A 15,521-nucleotide genomic window follows, 5' to 3' on the forward strand; every position below is an offset into this window, starting at 1 on the left:
ATCCAGCGCATTCTGTTCCATATGGTTCGCTCTGGTAGCAGAAAATGCTTTATTATATTCACCCACAGCCCTGTCATATGCATCGTAGCTTTCAAACCAATGGACTGGTAACTCAGGGGGAACTCCCACCGTGTATTGAACCCTGTTTCGCGCTGGATCTGGTCAGAGTGGGTGCACGGATGGGGACTTGATAGGTATTCGTTGGCAGCAGTGAATGCCTTGGAGTTGCCAGCCTGGCACAGCGAACTTCAGTACTCCAGGTGGTATCATCAGACTACAGTGCTGGGAATTCATGTTATTCCTCAGCAGCATTGAGGGAGGCAAGTAATGGACAAGTACAATTGCATCTAATCGCGGTGGGTCTAGTAAACGTACATACTATCTATCATTCCATGCAGCGCATATGCGTGCCCCAGTCTAGCCTGCTTTATTCTAGATTTAGAACTTGTAAACCTGGTCCTTGCTGTACCCCAATTCGCTCAGAATACCAGTCAGCTCTCCCTGGTCCTTCGGGCTCTTCTTGTCACCCGAAATAGCCTTGTACATGCCCGGTGGTCCACAGACAAAGACCTTGATGTTCTCGGACTTTGGCTCCGGCAGCACGGTCTGGAGGAGCTCCTTGGTGATGAATCCCTTCTGGAAGTTGGGTGCGTCCTTGGGCGGGTTGTCGAGGGTGTAGAAGACGCGTAGACGTTGGGGATAGGTGTTCTCGAGATCCTCGAGCTCGCGCTTGAGCAGGATGTCCTCCTCGGTCACGTTGCCGTAGACGAGGGTCACCTTGGTCTTGTCCTCGGGGTTGTTGAAGATGGCGCGGGTAAGCTGGTACATGGGGGTGATACCAGTTCCTCCGGCTACAAGCGCGATGTGGTCATGCTTGTTGGCGGTCCAGGGGTACTTTGGGATGGGGCCCTTAACGTCAAGACGTTGGTCGGGCTTCATGTCGTGCAGGTGGGTGGACATTGGCCCATTGGCGTATTTCTTAACCAGGAGAGTGAAGTGGCCCCTCTCATCTATCCCATTTGTTAGAATTGGTATCTAGTAGGGGTGCTATGCAAGCTTACCTTCGTCGCTAACTGGAGTGTATGGGCGGATGACCGGCTTCTCCATCTCTGGTCCCTTATACTTGGTCAAGATGGCAGATGCTACCTTTAAGCCGCTGACATCGTCCTCATCGGGCAGCTCGAAAAAGAACTTCTTCGTGTTGTGGTTGACGTTCTCGACCTTTGCTAGCCTCAAGCTGACCCATCCTTGGTCACCACCAGTCAGGGCGTCCTTGGCTGGTCCTCTAACCTTCTCCTCGGCCTTCTGTAAGCCCTCCTTGATCTTGTCTGCGCTTCCCTTTTGGTTGAAGTAGAAGTAGCTTCCACCAGCAGCCGCGGCTGCGACGGCGGCATAGACCAGTGTGTTCGAGGAACCGCCTGGCACCGGCTCGGTGGCATAACGACGGTATTGCTAGAGCAGTTGTTAATGGCCGCTATCGGTCTCAAAAAATTGCGCAACTTACTGATTTTAGCGGCTGCTGAGCAGCCCTGAAGGCTTGGCGTGCAAACATCTTGATATAATAGGGTCAATTGAATGTTTGTGGTTGAATTGGCTTTATCAAGTTGAGTCGCAACAGAAAGTTCCTCTGGGAACTCCACCAGCTTGGCGACGCTCGGGCCCGGACAATTCAGGGCCGTAATTGCCAAGTATAAAAACATCGATGTAATCACGTGATAGCTCACCATTATCCTCAAAATCCAAGGCAATTGAGCTAGACAAGGGCTATAAGGTATAGATTTATACATATCACATGAGTATACATGTTATGCTTCTAGTAGTATTTTATTTAAATAACAGTATCTGCAAATGTCTTGCATTATGTGCGGATTTAGACAGCATGTTCCTATATCCTATACACTTGGTGCAAGTATGCATGCATGCGTCAGTTTTATTATTTACAACACTTTTGCTGGGATATGGCCCGTTTCCTGGCCAAATGCTCATCTAAGTGGCGCTGGTTATTGTTATGAAGCAACCCATTGTCAATACACAACAGTTTATGGGCATAGCATAGCATCTTGCCACCCCTGAGCTGGCACCTGTAGCTCATCCGCTTGCAACAGCAACATAGGTAAACTCTTGGGCCTCTAGTATCCGTAGATATGCCTGGGAGCACTTCCATTTTCCACTAAACCTCCCTAGGCTCTGTCGGATAGAGTCCAGGGACTCCTGGGAGCTTTTATTGCCGCTTTCTCTCACATCCCATGCAAAGTTGGCACCTGCGGTGTACAAGGTCTCCATGACAAAGGGGCTCACCCGTTCAATGTCGAGGTGATTTGTTGTTTGCGAAACCAGATGGTCTAAAAACTCCTTGATGCTGCTTGAAACCGTTTTCAGCCCATCGACTGCTTGAGTCTGCATTTTGCCTTCTTCTGGAGTGGTAGGTTTATCTCCTGAGACATGGCAGGCATATGGATCGCATAAGGCGCAAAGTGCACTGAAGCATACGGACATAGGCGTGGAAAAACCTAGGTATTCTTGTGACATGGCGGCTTGGTGGACCAATATGCGTGCAAGGTCAGATATCTCTAGGTAGAGATCTGAAGCCTGTTGGAAGCGCTCCGTCTCTTGCATATCCCGCTGGCTGTGATGGCGAAGTACCTTACCTAGTAGTCGGGATGCCTGGCAAAGGCGAGCAAATGGACAGAGTGGGTCGGACATAGGTGAAGATACGCTCGGCGGATTCTGAGATGCAATTTGCCCTTCATCCTGATAGAGGTCAGTACATTGGGCAGAAACTTATCACCTGAAAGTAATACCCAAGCCGAGGTTGTCGCCGGTAATGCTGCTATATCGCGAGGATCTTCGCAAGCCAAAACCCGCCCTTTGCTTCCAATGGAAATCACCCTAGCGAGAGTCATTGGAAATAGTCTAACATACGGTGTGACTAATTTTATACCTGTCGAGAATAATGACACCCCACCAAGAGCGCCTCCTCTCTTCCAGCTCTGTCCACGAGGACTGCATTATGTTAGATAGGCATCGAAACCATCGTTGGGAGCTACTTACCACGAGAGATAGAAGTTGGGGAGCTCGCTCAGAGTCGTGGACGCCAAGAACCTGGCCATATCTAGCACAGGAACCGACGGTCATCCACGCAGCTGGGTATATAGAGTGTCCCAACTCATATAGTGCCACAAGAATATATGCTTGGAGCACCACGAGTGATACTATCCCACTGGCCTCCAAGGAAGATATGAACCGTTTGGCGGCGGCATATATAGGGTTATATATATTTTCCGGGTCATCCTGGGGACGTGGAGCTATCAATTTCATACAAAGGAAAAGAAGGGCTAAATCTGGTCCAGCTTCCCACATAGGGTTGAGCATATTTCTTGCGAAGCGCTTTTTGGATATAATTGGCATCCAAGTATGCACTGTATCAAAGTAGTCCCTGATAACAGTCTGGACAGCGGAACCATCGCCAAGGAGTTCTAGGACTTCCTATAGAGCAGTCAGACAGCTAAAGCAACATTGAAACAGTGTTCTTTCATATTTCTAGATCTGTCCGTCTAGTAAAACAGGTAGATGGTTACTCACTAATGGTATTTGGGCACTGGGAGCTTCTATGCGCCCACGGGTGAAACTCTCCGCCTCCAAGAAAGCAATAGCGGGGAACCTATTGTGCACCTGCTGATATGACGGGCTAGGGGTATAAGCGGGCGTGGGTGGCTGTTGGACACCTGCGCTCAACGTCGATATGGTACTGGCAGGTGTGTGCAGGTAGCTTTGTCCATGACCCGAACCATTCCCAGCAGCAGCACCTAGTAGCCGCCCTTCCAGTTCAAGCACCCGCTGCTGTAGGATATTAAAATCGTCAGACGTCGGTGCTGGTGATGCATCAGAATAGTCGCATGCCCTATTCATGCGTTCGCACAGGGAGCAAGCTGGCATCTTTTTATCACATCGACGCTTCTGCCTCCTGCAAGAGAGGCATGCCTGTGATGCTTTTGGGGCAGACAATGTATCGCCATTGCTGCTATTGACATCATGCGTGGCATATGCCATGTTTGAGGGCATCCTATCCGTCTATCTAGACCATGCGGCCGCACCCACCGTGCTTCAAATATAATGGGATGGCAAGGTCGGATAGGATTCACAGAGGCGCTTTTTGCCCTGGACAATAAGCTACACAGGTTCTTGAGAAAGATACGAGGTTGTAGAGACTCTTTTAGCGGCCCGAATGTCTTCATGTCATTCTTGCTGTGATCGTATCTTATCCCAGTGGTAGGGACATGCTTTCACAACTGTCGTGTCATGGCGGGTATGGCGGGCGCTAGCGCCACACTGTGCATACCATCTGTAGCATCCCTGTAAATTAATTTGCGCTTGGACTGGTCGTCGCACCAAGCTGCATATAGAAAAGGTACGATATAGACACGCGCATCGCATCTCTGGATTTATTTGCAAAACTCAACTTGCAGCCGTCGATGGGCGCAAACGGTATCCCGCCATGGCAGACCGTCCACGCAGGGACCGAGGGGATAGAGATAGGGTCGGACCTACAGCTCAGCCGCAATCCGCGGTTCCCCGCGAGAGACGACGACGGCGCCCCGCTGATTCGAATCCAAGCAGAGCATATGATGGAGCGCAGATCCCGGTTGATTTGCGCTCGATGAACTCAATGAACTCAAGATACAGCCTCAATGAGCAATTCGCCTCGTCAAGGCAGGAGTTTGAGTTCGGTGATGACGACGAGGATGAATCCGATTCTACAGAACCTACACCGAACATCCCACCTGCCCCTACCGCTGCCGCCACGCCAGAAGATGACGAGGGTGAATCTGATTCTGAGGAACCTACGCCAGACACCCCGCCTATCCCTACTGCTGCTACCGCCGGCCCAGAAGAGGACTCTTTCGAGGACATTTCAGACGCTGAAATACGCCAGCTTCTGCAAGCTAATAAGGACGAGTTCGTGGATCACTATACTCTCCTGGGGCTTTCAAGGGACCCGCCTCCCACGGCCACGCAAGTAAAGGCTGCATATCACAGACTGTCCCTTGCATTCCACCCCGACAAACAACCACACCATCTCAAGGGTTCCGCTGAAAGACACTTTGCGCGTCTAAGGCTCGCATATGAGACATTATCGGAGCCAAGGAAGAGAGTGATTTATGACATTGAAGGAGAAGAGGGGGTTCGAAATGAGTATGGAGAAGGCGGGGCAATGGGGCGTGGTGGCGAGTCAAAGAAGCAGCTTTCATCCGTTAAGGCCATGAGTGCGGAAGAATTCAAAGCATGGTTCCTTGGGGTTTTGCACCGGAGAGAGCGACGCGCGATTGAGGCTCTTATTGATCACCACTCGAATTTCAAGATCGGTCTCAATGCGTCCGACAATTTCGTGAAGCAGACCAGGGTCGTTCTCAGTGGTAACGTGGAGATTCCACTGCCTAACCAACTTCTCCGAGTCGATGAGATTGGTTTCGAGTCCTCATTTACACTTCCACTGCCAAAACTCGGTCGGCTCTTTGAGATACCAGTACGGCAGTTATTCCAAGACCGATTAGTGCCTCTAAATGAAGACGATGATGAAACAGAGCCTAATGACTGGGCCGATACGTTGAGCCCTTCTGTTCCAAAGTTGACCATTACAGGTGGTGTCTCCGGAGAAGTTCAAGATATTGTCGCTGTATTGCCTCGGGGCGATACTTCGCTCCCACCATACTTTAATCGTCACTACGCTATAGTTTCTCAACAGATCGGGTTTGGCATCGCCTTGCATCATGCTTTCCCAGAGCTTCTAGGCAGTGGTAACAGCAACTCCATCGCGTCCCTGCTTCAAGGGACGGGCTTTCGTCTGGAAACTAGCATGCTTCCTCACCCAGCTTCGACAACACTTATCTTAGAAAGGCCGGTGTGTATCATACCAGATACGACCCCTTTCAATGTCTCCATCACCACCACAGTAAAAGATTCTCTTATTCTTAGGCCACCGGAGATATTCGTCATCATACAGCGGGCTCTAGGACTACGGGGAAACCCTCGGGGTTATTTTGTTTGGGCATCAGGCGAGAAAGAGTGGCCCTCATCAATTTCCCAATCACTTGCAGGTGCTCCACCTTTAAACTTGCCGTATGCTGTTCGCTGGGTCACTCAAGGCCGTGGCTCTCCTTTGATGAAGCTCGGTGCCGATTGGAATTTCGACGGAGAAGCTGCAGGTGATAATGACAAGCCTGGAACAGCCCCGTTCGGCACTAGTGTCTATGTCCTAGCTCACACCGAAAGCGCCTATCTCAGTGTGTCTTACTTTTGTAACGTCTTCTCACGATACGATGAACCGCCCGTGCGCTCTCGTATAAGTAACAGCGGTGAGGTCATACCTCATACCGCGGGGCTTCATGTTCGCAAATCGCGCGGTATTCTCCTCGAAGTTGAGGCCAAGGTTGGATTGCCAGCAATCCTCTCTGCGTCAATAAGTGGCAAGAGGCGCATCGGAACATTCACCTGTGTTGGCTTAAGTGTCGGCGTGGCTCAAAACTTAGGGCTCTATTGCAGTTTCTCATGGAGTCGCTTAAAGCAAAACATCAGCTTTCCGGTGGCTCTGATTCCCCTCGAAGATGTTACCACAAGTGCCATTCTTCTTGCGGTCGGCATACCCTGGGCGCTCTACACAACTCTGGAATTTGCGGTCATTCGCCCTCGCATACGACGCAAGCGCCGGCGGCTTTTGAAATCACAGCGCGCAAAGTTGAAGCTGAACATTGCCAAAAAACGCGAGCAGGCAGAACAGGTTATGTCGCTCATGGTACCTTCCGTCGAGCATCGTCAGGCACAGGCACGGCGCTCCGGCGGGTTGGTAATATTAAGTGCATCGTATGGCACTAAGGGCAAAGATGGCGTCCTGGTGGATGTAACAACCGCCCTCGCATCGCTCGTGGATGCTGATCAGCTCAACATCCCTCGGAGCGTAGACAGGAATAAACTCACGGGGTTTTGGGACCCTGCACCACTGTCGAGTAAGGTGCTAGTGGTGAAATACTTATTTGGCGGAAAGGAGCACTTTGTGGAAGTGGGGAGTGACCAGTCCCTGATCATCCCTAGTCGGGCTCATGTCAGTACTGTACCATTGCGGCGGACTCTGTGAGGCGTGGGTTCGAGTGGCTTGTAGTTGATTAGATATGAAGTGCATGGCAGCGTTAGTAGTCGAGGTGATATTTACTACATATTGCAGTGCAGATTTCATGCTATATACCTTTATATACTGTAGATAACCTGTACATAAGGAAATTCCTCTTCAAAAACTTTTCACTAGGCGCCCCTTTTAGGCTTATTGCCACATTAATCTTCCATATATCAGACAGGTACGAGTGCAACTGTCCACTCCATTGGAATCTATAGCCTCCTGGCTTGTTGTATCTACTCAATCTATAAATATTTCGTATTATGACCATTAAAAGGTCGACACCTGTGTAGGTATCTTACCATCCAGGAAATCCATGCAGAAGGATCACTCTGCAATACTTTCCAGCCGCTTCCCCGTGAAACTTTTCGCAGGGTCAGTATATCATCTTGTAATAAACAAGCTTGTACTAATTTTGCAGACACCTTTAAAGCTTGGCCAATGGCAAATTCTGTACCGATGCAGGCTTTATCGGGTACTCAGCTGTACTTATCATGCTTGCTTTTCACCTTCACATCGAGCAACGCCTCATGGTAATTGCCTTCTCTCCTCGCCCTCTTGAGCTTTCGAACCTCATCATCCTCAAGCTTCCTCCCCACGGCCTCTTCCAGTTCCTTTCGGCTGATCTTCTCCCTGGCCTTGTCTTCCTTGCCCCTCTTTAACTTTGGCTTGAAACGAGCCTGCATGCGTATCCTCAGGGTGGTGTTGAAGCTCACATCGGCCGCGTCGCCGCGCAGCTGGGGAACTGCTGAGTTCTTGGCTGGAGCAGCTATGGTGATATATTGGTCACGTAGGTTCTGGATTTGGAATGTCTCGGGTGTTGAAGAGGTAGGAAATGTGAGGAAGGATTCAAGGGGCGAGACAGCTTCGGTTTGAGCGGTGAGTATGCCAAGTTTGTCGCAGCTGAGGTATCTATGTTTATAGCAGTCAGTAACATGAGTCTAGTTACTAGTATTAATAGGCAAGACGTACCTCCCATGATGCCCCTTGAAGCTGAAGTTCTCTGTGCCAGCGACGCGACTGGCAACCCATACTTGCCTCACGTCATGCGGTTCGGCGGTGCTTGGGTCACCATCTATAATATTCTCCAACGGACTGGCAAACACCTGGCCATTGGTATCGCATGCTATGCATGTAGGAGGTTCTGAGGGCAAGACGAAGACAATCGGCCCTTCAATGTCTGTGATAGCTTCGGCGCTAACCCAGCTATCATCTGATGCCTGGTCCTCGACAGGACCCGCCGCATCGGTTGTGAGCTCCGTAGATGGCTCGCCGAATTTGGCGGCTGTATCGACGCGTTTTCGCTTCTTGGTCTTTGGATCACCCTTGAATGATAAGGCCTTGACCATATTGATGCTGTTCCTGGGGTTGGGTTGGTCACTCAGTGACCGCAGTCTACAACAGCTTTATTTGTAGTGTAGTATGAAGAACAAATGCGGGGTCGAAACTAGCGTTGCTAACCCTCCTCCAACAGCTACCTGCCCCTCCTCTTGGACTGTAATGCGGTGGATTCCGCGATTTGAGAGAAGACCAGAAAGGTTGGCTAATATATTGCACTTTAATGCGTTATAATATTTGAATTAAGGGCTATATTATTTCTATTTTCAAGCAATGGCGCATGCTGCGGTGACTGTTAGCCTCGAGGCCCTCAAAAATGGTATGGCCATGTGGTCATGGGAAACGCTTCCACTTGTAGATAAAGGGATGAAGGCTGACACGTTGTTGGGATTTAGGAACTGTGCCTTTCTCTACATTAGAGGCTGCCTTTGGTCCAGAGTCACTCGGAATCATTCTGGTCAAAGATGTAGACCCTGCTTTTGTTGAACTACGTCGACGACTACTATCCTATTCGACTTATCTGGGCAACCTCCCTCCCCAAATTCTAGGTAGAGTGCAAGTTTCATATTGTTGCCTACAGAAGAACTAACTCGTGCACAGAGCAGCTAGAAGATGCAACTGCCAAGTACCTAACCGGGTGGTCTTTGGGAAAGGAGACGTTAAAAAACGGCCAGGTCGACACGTTGAAGGGGTCATATTATGCCAACTGCGCTTTTTATGTGAACCCAGAGCTGGAATGCGCTGAGAGCACTGCCGAATTCTCCTTGGAGAATTTCCCCGAATACTTGAGCCCCAATATCTGGCCGTCTGAGGGCCTTCTCCCTGCATTTCGCCCGACATTTGAAGAGCTTTGTCGACTGATAATCGATACCGCAGTTCTGGTCGCACGTGCATGTGACCAGTATGCCGAACAGAAAATAGACGGTTATACCAAGGGATACCTGGAGCACGTCGTTCGCACCTCAACTACGACGAAGGCCCGATTGTTGCACTATTACCCATCTCCTCCCGTCGCTTCTGACGGGGCCCAGAGTGCTGTTCCTGAAGATGGCTGGTGTGCTACACATGTTGACCATGGGTGTCTCACCGGCCTAACCAGCGCCATGTTCGTGGACGAAACCGCGACGAGGGCGTTGATTCAAGGTCATAACGCAACTGATACCCATCTCCCAGCACTGCCGGAGCTGCCAAGTTCACCAGATCCCCAAGCGGGACTATATATCCAGTCTCGAAACGGTGAGACAGTGCAGGTTAAGATCCCCCGGGATTGCATTGCTTTCCAGACCGGCGAGGCCTTGGAGAAGATTACCCAGGGGAAATTTAGAGCTGTGCCTCATTTTGTGAAGGTTGTTTCGCCCAAGGCAGGAGATGGTGACATAGCTCGGAATACACTTGCAGTCTTTACGCAGCCCAGCCTGGACGAGTTGGTGGACACCGAGAGTGGAATCAACTTTGGTGAGTTTGCAAGAGGGGTAGTGGAGAAGAATACTTCCAAGTAGTTGTAATCTTAATCCAACTCCCATACGACTCGGCATACGCTGGCTGTCTGGGCCATCACGGTGCTCTGGATTTCGATTATAGCAACGTAGCTTCGTTTCTCATTTCACACATGCTTTTCACACATGCTTCGTTCGACTCCCAGGCAGCTTCTCGATTGGGGAAAAATGTCGCCCGATGTGTACGGACCGGCCAATAACAACGGCGGGGATTTATGAATTTCGACTTTGTACGGACTAGAGTAGGTCACTCTTTGCCTAATACTCCACGGTCTCATGCAACTGTACGGAGTACATATACTACACCACTTATGTACAAGTACGCCGCTGTATAACCCGCCCTACCACAAGGTACTCCAATGTACTCGGCCAGTCCATCCTTTTACGTGGAGTGAACCGGTTCACTCACCGTCCTTTGATCTCACAGCCACAAAAACCCCGAAACGCCCCTCGACGTATTCCTCTTCCGCTGCAACCTCCCAGACCGATACACTCATTTCCAGTTTTGGACATTCGGAAACACACTCGGCCCCAAACAATCTCGGGTCTCAAGAGAGCACCTCATCCGGATCCGGTTTCTATCGTTGGTGGCATCTCCTGCACTTGGCGCTGAAAGGGCATTCCAACGGGATCCTGCAAAACTGTGTTCGCGAACTGGTCCATGCGGATCAAGTTACTTCCTGTGCTTCTTGCATGTAATAATCATCTAGCCGGTTGGGCTGCGATATTCCCCCAAGTTTGAGGACTGCGCTGGAAGGACTGCACCGGCCAAGGTGTCGAGCTGGAAGGACTGCACCGGCCAAGGTCGAGCCACAACCGACGACCCTTCACAAAGTGAACGCTCATCGACACCAAGCTACTGTTATCAGACAGGATTCACGGGTTGTTACAGCCTGTCAGTTACCATTCACCATCACTATCGATATCGCACGTACCAGGCAAGATGAAGCGACGAGCTATCGACGAACTCGTTTACGAGCACATGTTCCCTCGCCCAAAGCCGACAGATCCTCAGAATTGGGCCAAATTTCTGGAACGACACCTACTCACAGAGGTACGACAAGAAACGGCTTGCTTCTATGGCTCCCTAGATACCCGAGAGGCCCAGTATCCCGGCCTCGACTACTCATATCCACCCCATCGAATGCGCCTTTCCCGCTTCACATGGCACAGGCGGCTCTTCCGGGCTTTCGACACTCTCAAACTGACGGAGTCGGAGATTGCTGGGTTAACACACTGGGAAGGGACGAGATGGGCAAAGGAGCGGTTCGAGAAGGAGCAGAATATCAAGATTAGGGACACCACCGGTGATTGCATTCAAGATTGGGTTGACCCAACCGATACGCGCCCCGAGATGTCGTCACTGCCGGCGCGAGAAGCCGTATTCTACGAGTTTGATGAGGCTGAGGAGAATGAAGGCTCAGACGACCCCGACCAGATGGACGAGGATGGCGAGGAGAGCGATGTTGAGGTTGAAAGCGTAGGCGTGGAGCTGAATCGGCGTCTACGAGCAGGATTCAGCGACGAGGAATACGAGCAGTGGCTGAAGGAGGCAGCGGAAGCCGGGGGGGTGTCCGTATTGCCTGGCCAAAGCCTGCCCTTGAGCAACGCGGTACCCAGCCAGGCGTCGGTATATACAAGATTGCCCCCGAGCATCATCAATGCCATACTGCAAGGCAATGGACTTCGAAACGGCTCTGTATCTTCCACCCCTCGCCAAGGGGCCTCTACATCAACCTCCAGCACGGACAGAACCAGGGGCCCAAGTGCTACATCACCTGTTGAAAATGGGTCTGCGCAGGTCCTAAACTTGATGCGTTCTCTTCCACGTATGAGACTGATTGGTTCACGTCCCACACATTCCACGACAAACCGAGCTCCAGGTGATCGAGTCTTTGGCCAGGGTTCGTCGCGGCCACCAAATTCGTTTCAACGTTGACGTTGTCGGAGAGTTCAGTGATTGGCGCCATGTGGGTTTGGACCGGCGGTTTAAATATGGAGTTGGGCGTTGCTTTGATTGCATGGAAATGCTCAGAACTAGCGTTTTATGTGCACTTGCACTATGGCATTTCATTTTTTTCGTTGCAACAGTTTGCTAGTCAAGAATGTTGAGCAGCGCATTATATACATGGGTTATGGGTCAGGCGTCCGCGAGAATAGATGGTTATTGAGGGCTACAAAGTTTAGCTACAGCGCAATGATATTTAAATAATAGATTTTACCACTGACTTCTGGGTTTATACGTGAGGTTTTCACAGGAGAGTTACTTTTTACAACAAACGACCTATTCAGTAATTTGAAAGGAGGCAGCCACAAAATATGCCAACCATTTTGCCTATTGTATAGCACAACACTTGCGGCGATCAGCCTGCCTTGCCCTCCATGCCTCGACATCAGCTATAAATTTGTTGTGCTCAGTGCATTTCGCAACAGCAAGAGCGGGGGTTGGATCCGCGTCTCGATCCAGCAAGAACCAGGCCAGTTCGCGCGTATCTGTGTCCAATCCATAGGATTTAGGAATGTAACAGGTCTGTGTTCCCCAACGATCAGGCAGATTTCTTCCCGGTGGTTGGTCAGGAGCCTTCACGTCAATCCCGACCACCTCATATTTCCGTGCACTTTTGGGGGCTTTTTTATCTTCTTCTTCTCCGCGGCTGGCTTCTTCTCTAGGATCGGCCTGATAATGAGTAGTAGTTTCGATGGCGAAATGCAGCGGACGTCAACCCAGGGGAGCCCCTTTAGAGCTCAAACGTCGCTACATTGGATGAATATGCAGCCTTTTCGAGCACCTGTTGGCATTTGCGCTGGGACATAGTGATTATATCGTCCCGTAGTGGCTCCTGATCTCTTGGAAACACGCTCGCACCATGCTCTAGACACCAGGTAACCAGGTCGATATCCCCAAGAACACTCCACATAAAGGGTTCGCGAATCATCGCGCATTAATGTCCCAGCCGTGTGCGAACAGGATCTCGAGTATTGGTTTTGTCCTTGGGCTACGCCATGCGACTTCCCCTGGCCTCGAGCTCTTGACATTGTTTGATAAGGTGCATCAGGGCATTCGTCGCATTCTTTTCGACTGCGAGTGCGCAAAACTCATGGAGCAGCTCGAGTTCGCTGAGAGGCCTTCGAAAAGGCCTGGTCCACGAGCGTCGTATCTCCTTCTCACATGCTGTGGCGGCGAGCGTCCACGTCGGTCTATCGCGGGAGTATAATACCATTGCTATTAGTCGGGTGGTATATTATCGTAAATGGTTATCATTTCTGGGCTGGATCTTTAGGTGCTCGACATTTTACTCGATCCCCATCTCTATACCAGGGCATGTGTTGGTTGGGCTCCCATGTTTGAATATTTATACTTTAATATTTTATTTGTCGAGATAATAAAAACCACCCAAATAAACGCAAACACTTGGACTAGGAAAGGTTTTTTATATGACAAACGGCAGGTGCTAGAGAAACGCCGGATACATGCTGGTATAGTAATTCAGCATTATTGTTAAGTTAACTGGAGCTATATTGTTTTTCCTTTGACCAGCCTCATTCCGTTGCCCAAAAGGACTCGAGATATCGTATAACCGCAAAACCACGGGACGGCTACAACGCCCTATACTTCTTCCCCATTGTCGTCATAGTTATCATCCTCGCTTTCAGTATCATCTTCATCCCCACTGATAAAGGGTACAAATCTGAAATCAATAAAACTTATTCCGCCCCCTTCCACCTCAATCATAAATTGCAACGACAGGACTCCCTGGCTGTCGCCTCGGAAGCTGACCTTGCTCGCCAGCTTCATGGCCTCCACGGCTGCTTTGACCATCTCAAATTTATAATATTGCGTCCAATTCCGGCCGACCGAGAATGTCTCGAGCAAGTCCCTGCTCTTGCTGAACTCCACAGTCGTGCTGCCCAACGAGCCAGTGGCCGATAGTGAGAAGAACGGTGAATTTGGCGAAGCGACAACCTTTAGTCGGTTGGAGGAGGTTGCAGACGTAGCTGTCATTGAGGCAATCTCCAGAAACGCATCGTAGAGAAATTGAGCCTGCATAATAATCTTCACTTCCAACTCTTGCTTGTTAAATGGGATTTCATCGGCATTCTCCGGCTCGTAGGAGTTCAGATTGCACGTAGTAGTAACGCCAGATTCCTCAAGTATGATACGGAATGGTTCGCCAACGCCAACGTAAGAAAAGCGACAGACACCTGTCATGCCAAGAGTCTGGTTGCTGAAGGCAGTGATTCTGTGTGGGCGGATACTGGTGGCATACTTGTCAGACTCCGGTTTGGAGAAACGAGATGAAGCCTCGGAGGCACCGAAAATCTGAAGGGTCTCGAGCAGTGCCGTCAAAGATACTTGGAATGATGGGGGTTCGGCCGTATCGTTGCCGTCGGATGTGGGGGGGTTATATGTAAAGGATGTAAAGAGAGCTTTATCAAGAAATGCGGTTGCTGAAATTGTAAGTATAGGCCAACTGAGCATACTCCAGTGCTGTGCATACCTTGCATGACGCGGCCCTCCTCCACGGCAAATTGAATCCCTTCAGGGGAGATATGGATTTGAACCTTTGACGCAAAGCGAATACAGTTAAGAAGTTGGCAGAGTTGTCTAACAGATGTAGATACTGCGTTGAATATTGGGACAGGGTCCTCGGTCTCTATTATGGCCGACATGGTGAATTCTCATACCACGGAAAGCCGCGAAGGAGTCAAAAGAGGTATCTTGATTCGCTAATCATACACTGCCCATAGATCTTCTCTTCAAATGCCCTTAAGTCGTGGAGGGCATGCTATTATACATAGGCAAGGGATCGACGGGGGGGTATATTCGATGACTTTGTCTCTTGTGCTTTCACTTCGCAAGCCAATTGATAAATTCTTGAGCACGATGAGTCGCAGTCGGCTCTGGCCTTCCTTATTCACGCTCTTCCCACCCAATGGCAACACCGAGCGAATCTAAACGTAGACCCCAACTGCACAGATCATATACACTGCACCGAAGCCGATCGCGAGGGCAGCCGGGACGCCGACAAGTGGGAGGTTTGTGACTGAACGATCTAAGTATGGATAAGTAAATGACAGATATTTCTGGGTGTATTGGGGATCCCTACTCAAACCAAAATATCCGCTCAGTAATATGCCCAAAGCAAGCAACGAGAAACCGAGTGAGAACTGGCTGTCCTTGCTGATTGACGGGGCAAACTGATTGCCTACAGCACCTTCCCAGACTTCACGAAGCGATGATTGAGGCATATGAGGTTTGCCGATAAGGGATTGAAGCTTGTTGGGTTGAATTTAACGTTGGCCTTCGTAGGAGCAGGGCTGTGGAATTAAATCGACAGGTGCATTCGAAAGCCTGGCTGATGAAGGGTATGCGACGTTGATGTGAAGCTCCGAAGACACATGTACTACTTTACAGTGGGTATGGTACAATCATTATGTACCTATTGACGCTTATCTACTTTGGATTTAGCGGAAGAACCGCATCGGCCTCGCCACGACCAGGACTGATCGGCGATAACAGT

The 15,521-nt window shown here is 50.1% G+C and overlaps 8 protein-coding genes across 8 annotated transcripts; 3 read left to right on the forward strand and 5 right to left on the reverse strand.

Annotated features, from left to right (window-relative positions):
* Positions 1-329: 329 nt before the first annotated feature.
* On the reverse strand, positions 330-1,826 carry MCR1 (NADH-cytochrome b5 reductase). Its single transcript, XM_024471050.1, has 3 exons — positions 1,505-1,826; positions 1,062-1,452; positions 330-1,010 (listed from the first exon to the last, which is right to left on the reverse strand). The coding sequence occupies exons 1-3, from the start codon at positions 1,550-1,552 to the stop codon at positions 439-441; spliced, it is 1,011 nt and encodes a 336-aa protein (XP_024321473.1). The 5' UTR covers positions 1,553-1,826; the 3' UTR covers positions 330-438.
* Positions 1,811-4,250, reverse strand: VC83_07481 (uncharacterized protein). The gene is made up of 5 exons (XM_024471051.1): positions 3,583-4,250; positions 3,052-3,486; positions 2,942-3,003; positions 2,802-2,889; positions 1,811-2,751 (listed from the first exon to the last, which is right to left on the reverse strand). Exons 1-5 carry the CDS (start codon positions 4,060-4,062, stop codon positions 2,089-2,091), a joined length of 1,728 nt encoding a protein of 575 aa, XP_024321474.1. The 5' UTR covers positions 4,063-4,250; the 3' UTR covers positions 1,811-2,088.
* A 245-nt stretch (positions 4,251-4,495) lies between these two features.
* On the forward strand, positions 4,496-7,129 carry DNAJC11 (DnaJ (Hsp40), sub C, member 11; the record flags this gene model as incomplete). The annotated part of the gene is made up of 1 exon (XM_024471052.1): positions 4,496-7,129. One exon carries the CDS (start codon positions 4,496-4,498, stop codon positions 7,127-7,129), a length of 2,634 nt encoding a protein of 877 aa, XP_024321475.1.
* Positions 7,130-7,644: 515 nt separating this feature from the next.
* VC83_07483 (uncharacterized protein) lies at positions 7,645-8,514 on the reverse strand (the record flags this gene model as incomplete). Its single annotated transcript, XM_024471053.1, has 2 exons — positions 7,645-8,077; positions 8,138-8,514. The coding sequence occupies 2 exons, from the start codon at positions 8,512-8,514 to the stop codon at positions 7,645-7,647; spliced, it is 810 nt and encodes a 269-aa protein (XP_024321476.1).
* Positions 8,515-8,574: 60 nt separating this feature from the next.
* VC83_07484 (uncharacterized protein) lies at positions 8,575-10,772 on the forward strand. The gene is made up of 3 exons (XM_024471054.1): positions 8,575-8,822; positions 8,899-9,051; positions 9,104-10,772. Exons 1-3 carry the CDS (start codon positions 8,777-8,779, stop codon positions 10,000-10,002), a joined length of 1,098 nt encoding a protein of 365 aa, XP_024321469.1. The 5' UTR covers positions 8,575-8,776; the 3' UTR covers positions 10,003-10,772.
* Positions 10,727-12,222, forward strand: VC83_07485 (uncharacterized protein). The gene has a single exon (XM_024471055.1). The coding sequence runs from the start codon at positions 10,943-10,945 to the stop codon at positions 11,936-11,938; it is 996 nt and encodes a 331-aa protein (XP_024321470.1). The 5' UTR covers positions 10,727-10,942; the 3' UTR covers positions 11,939-12,222.
* A 112-nt stretch (positions 12,223-12,334) lies between these two features.
* Positions 12,335-12,935, reverse strand: VC83_07486 (uncharacterized protein; the record flags this gene model as incomplete). Its single annotated transcript, XM_024471056.1, has 2 exons — positions 12,335-12,676; positions 12,759-12,935. 2 exons carry the CDS (start codon positions 12,933-12,935, stop codon positions 12,335-12,337), a joined length of 519 nt encoding a protein of 172 aa, XP_024321471.1.
* A 457-nt stretch (positions 12,936-13,392) lies between these two features.
* On the reverse strand, positions 13,393-15,392 carry RAD1 (ssDNA endodeoxyribonuclease). The gene is made up of 3 exons (XM_024471057.1): positions 15,108-15,392; positions 14,499-15,053; positions 13,393-14,448 (listed from the first exon to the last, which is right to left on the reverse strand). The coding sequence occupies exons 2-3, from the start codon at positions 14,668-14,670 to the stop codon at positions 13,607-13,609; spliced, it is 1,014 nt and encodes a 337-aa protein (XP_024321472.1). The 5' UTR covers positions 14,671-15,053; positions 15,108-15,392; the 3' UTR covers positions 13,393-13,606.
* Between the last annotated feature and the right edge of the window lie 129 nt (positions 15,393-15,521).

This window comes from Pseudogymnoascus destructans (genome assembly GCF_001641265.1).
Source record: "Pseudogymnoascus destructans isolate 20631-21 unplaced genomic scaffold scaffold_20, whole genome shotgun sequence".
Lineage (NCBI taxonomy): Eukaryota > Fungi > Ascomycota > Leotiomycetes > Thelebolales > Thelebolaceae > Pseudogymnoascus > Pseudogymnoascus destructans.

Coding starts and splice junctions, on each gene's coding strand:
- VC83_07485 (XM_024471055.1), top strand. CDS start 10,943: ATGAAGCGACGAGCTATCGACGAACTCGTTTACGAGCACATGTTCCCT.
- MCR1 (XM_024471050.1), bottom strand. CDS start 1,552: ATGTTTGCACGCCAAGCCTTCAGGGCTGCTCAGCAGCCGCTAAAATCA. Junction 1,453..1,504: donor CTCAGCAGCCGCTAAAATCA/GTAAGTTGCGCA, acceptor CAACTGCTCTAG/CAATACCGTCGTTATGCCAC. Junction 1,011..1,061: donor CACTCCAGTTAGCGACGAAG/GTAAGCTTGCAT, acceptor CAAATGGGATAG/ATGAGAGGGGCCACTTCACT.
- VC83_07481 (XM_024471051.1), bottom strand. CDS start 4,062: ATGCCCTCAAACATGGCATATGCCACGCATGATGTCAATAGCAGCAAT. Junction 3,487..3,582: donor CCAGTGCCCAAATACCATTA/GTGAGTAACCAT, acceptor ACTGCTCTATAG/GAAGTCCTAGAACTCCTTGG. Junction 2,752..2,801: donor CGGCGACAACCTCGGCTTGG/GTATTACTTTCA, acceptor GACCTCTATCAG/GATGAAGGGCAAATTGCATC.
- VC83_07484 (XM_024471054.1), top strand. CDS start 8,777: ATGGCGCATGCTGCGGTGACTGTTAGCCTCGAGGCCCTCAAAAATG. Junction 8,823..8,898: donor CCTCGAGGCCCTCAAAAATG/GTATGGCCATGT, acceptor GTTGGGATTTAG/GAACTGTGCCTTTCTCTACA. Junction 9,052..9,103: donor CCTCCCTCCCCAAATTCTAG/GTAGAGTGCAAG, acceptor ACTCGTGCACAG/AGCAGCTAGAAGATGCAACT.
- RAD1 (XM_024471057.1), bottom strand. CDS start 14,670: ATGTCGGCCATAATAGAGACCGAGGACCCTGTCCCAATATTCAACGCA. Junction 14,449..14,498: donor GGAGGGCCGCGTCATGCAAG/GTATGCACAGCA, acceptor TTACAATTTCAG/CAACCGCATTTCTTGATAAA.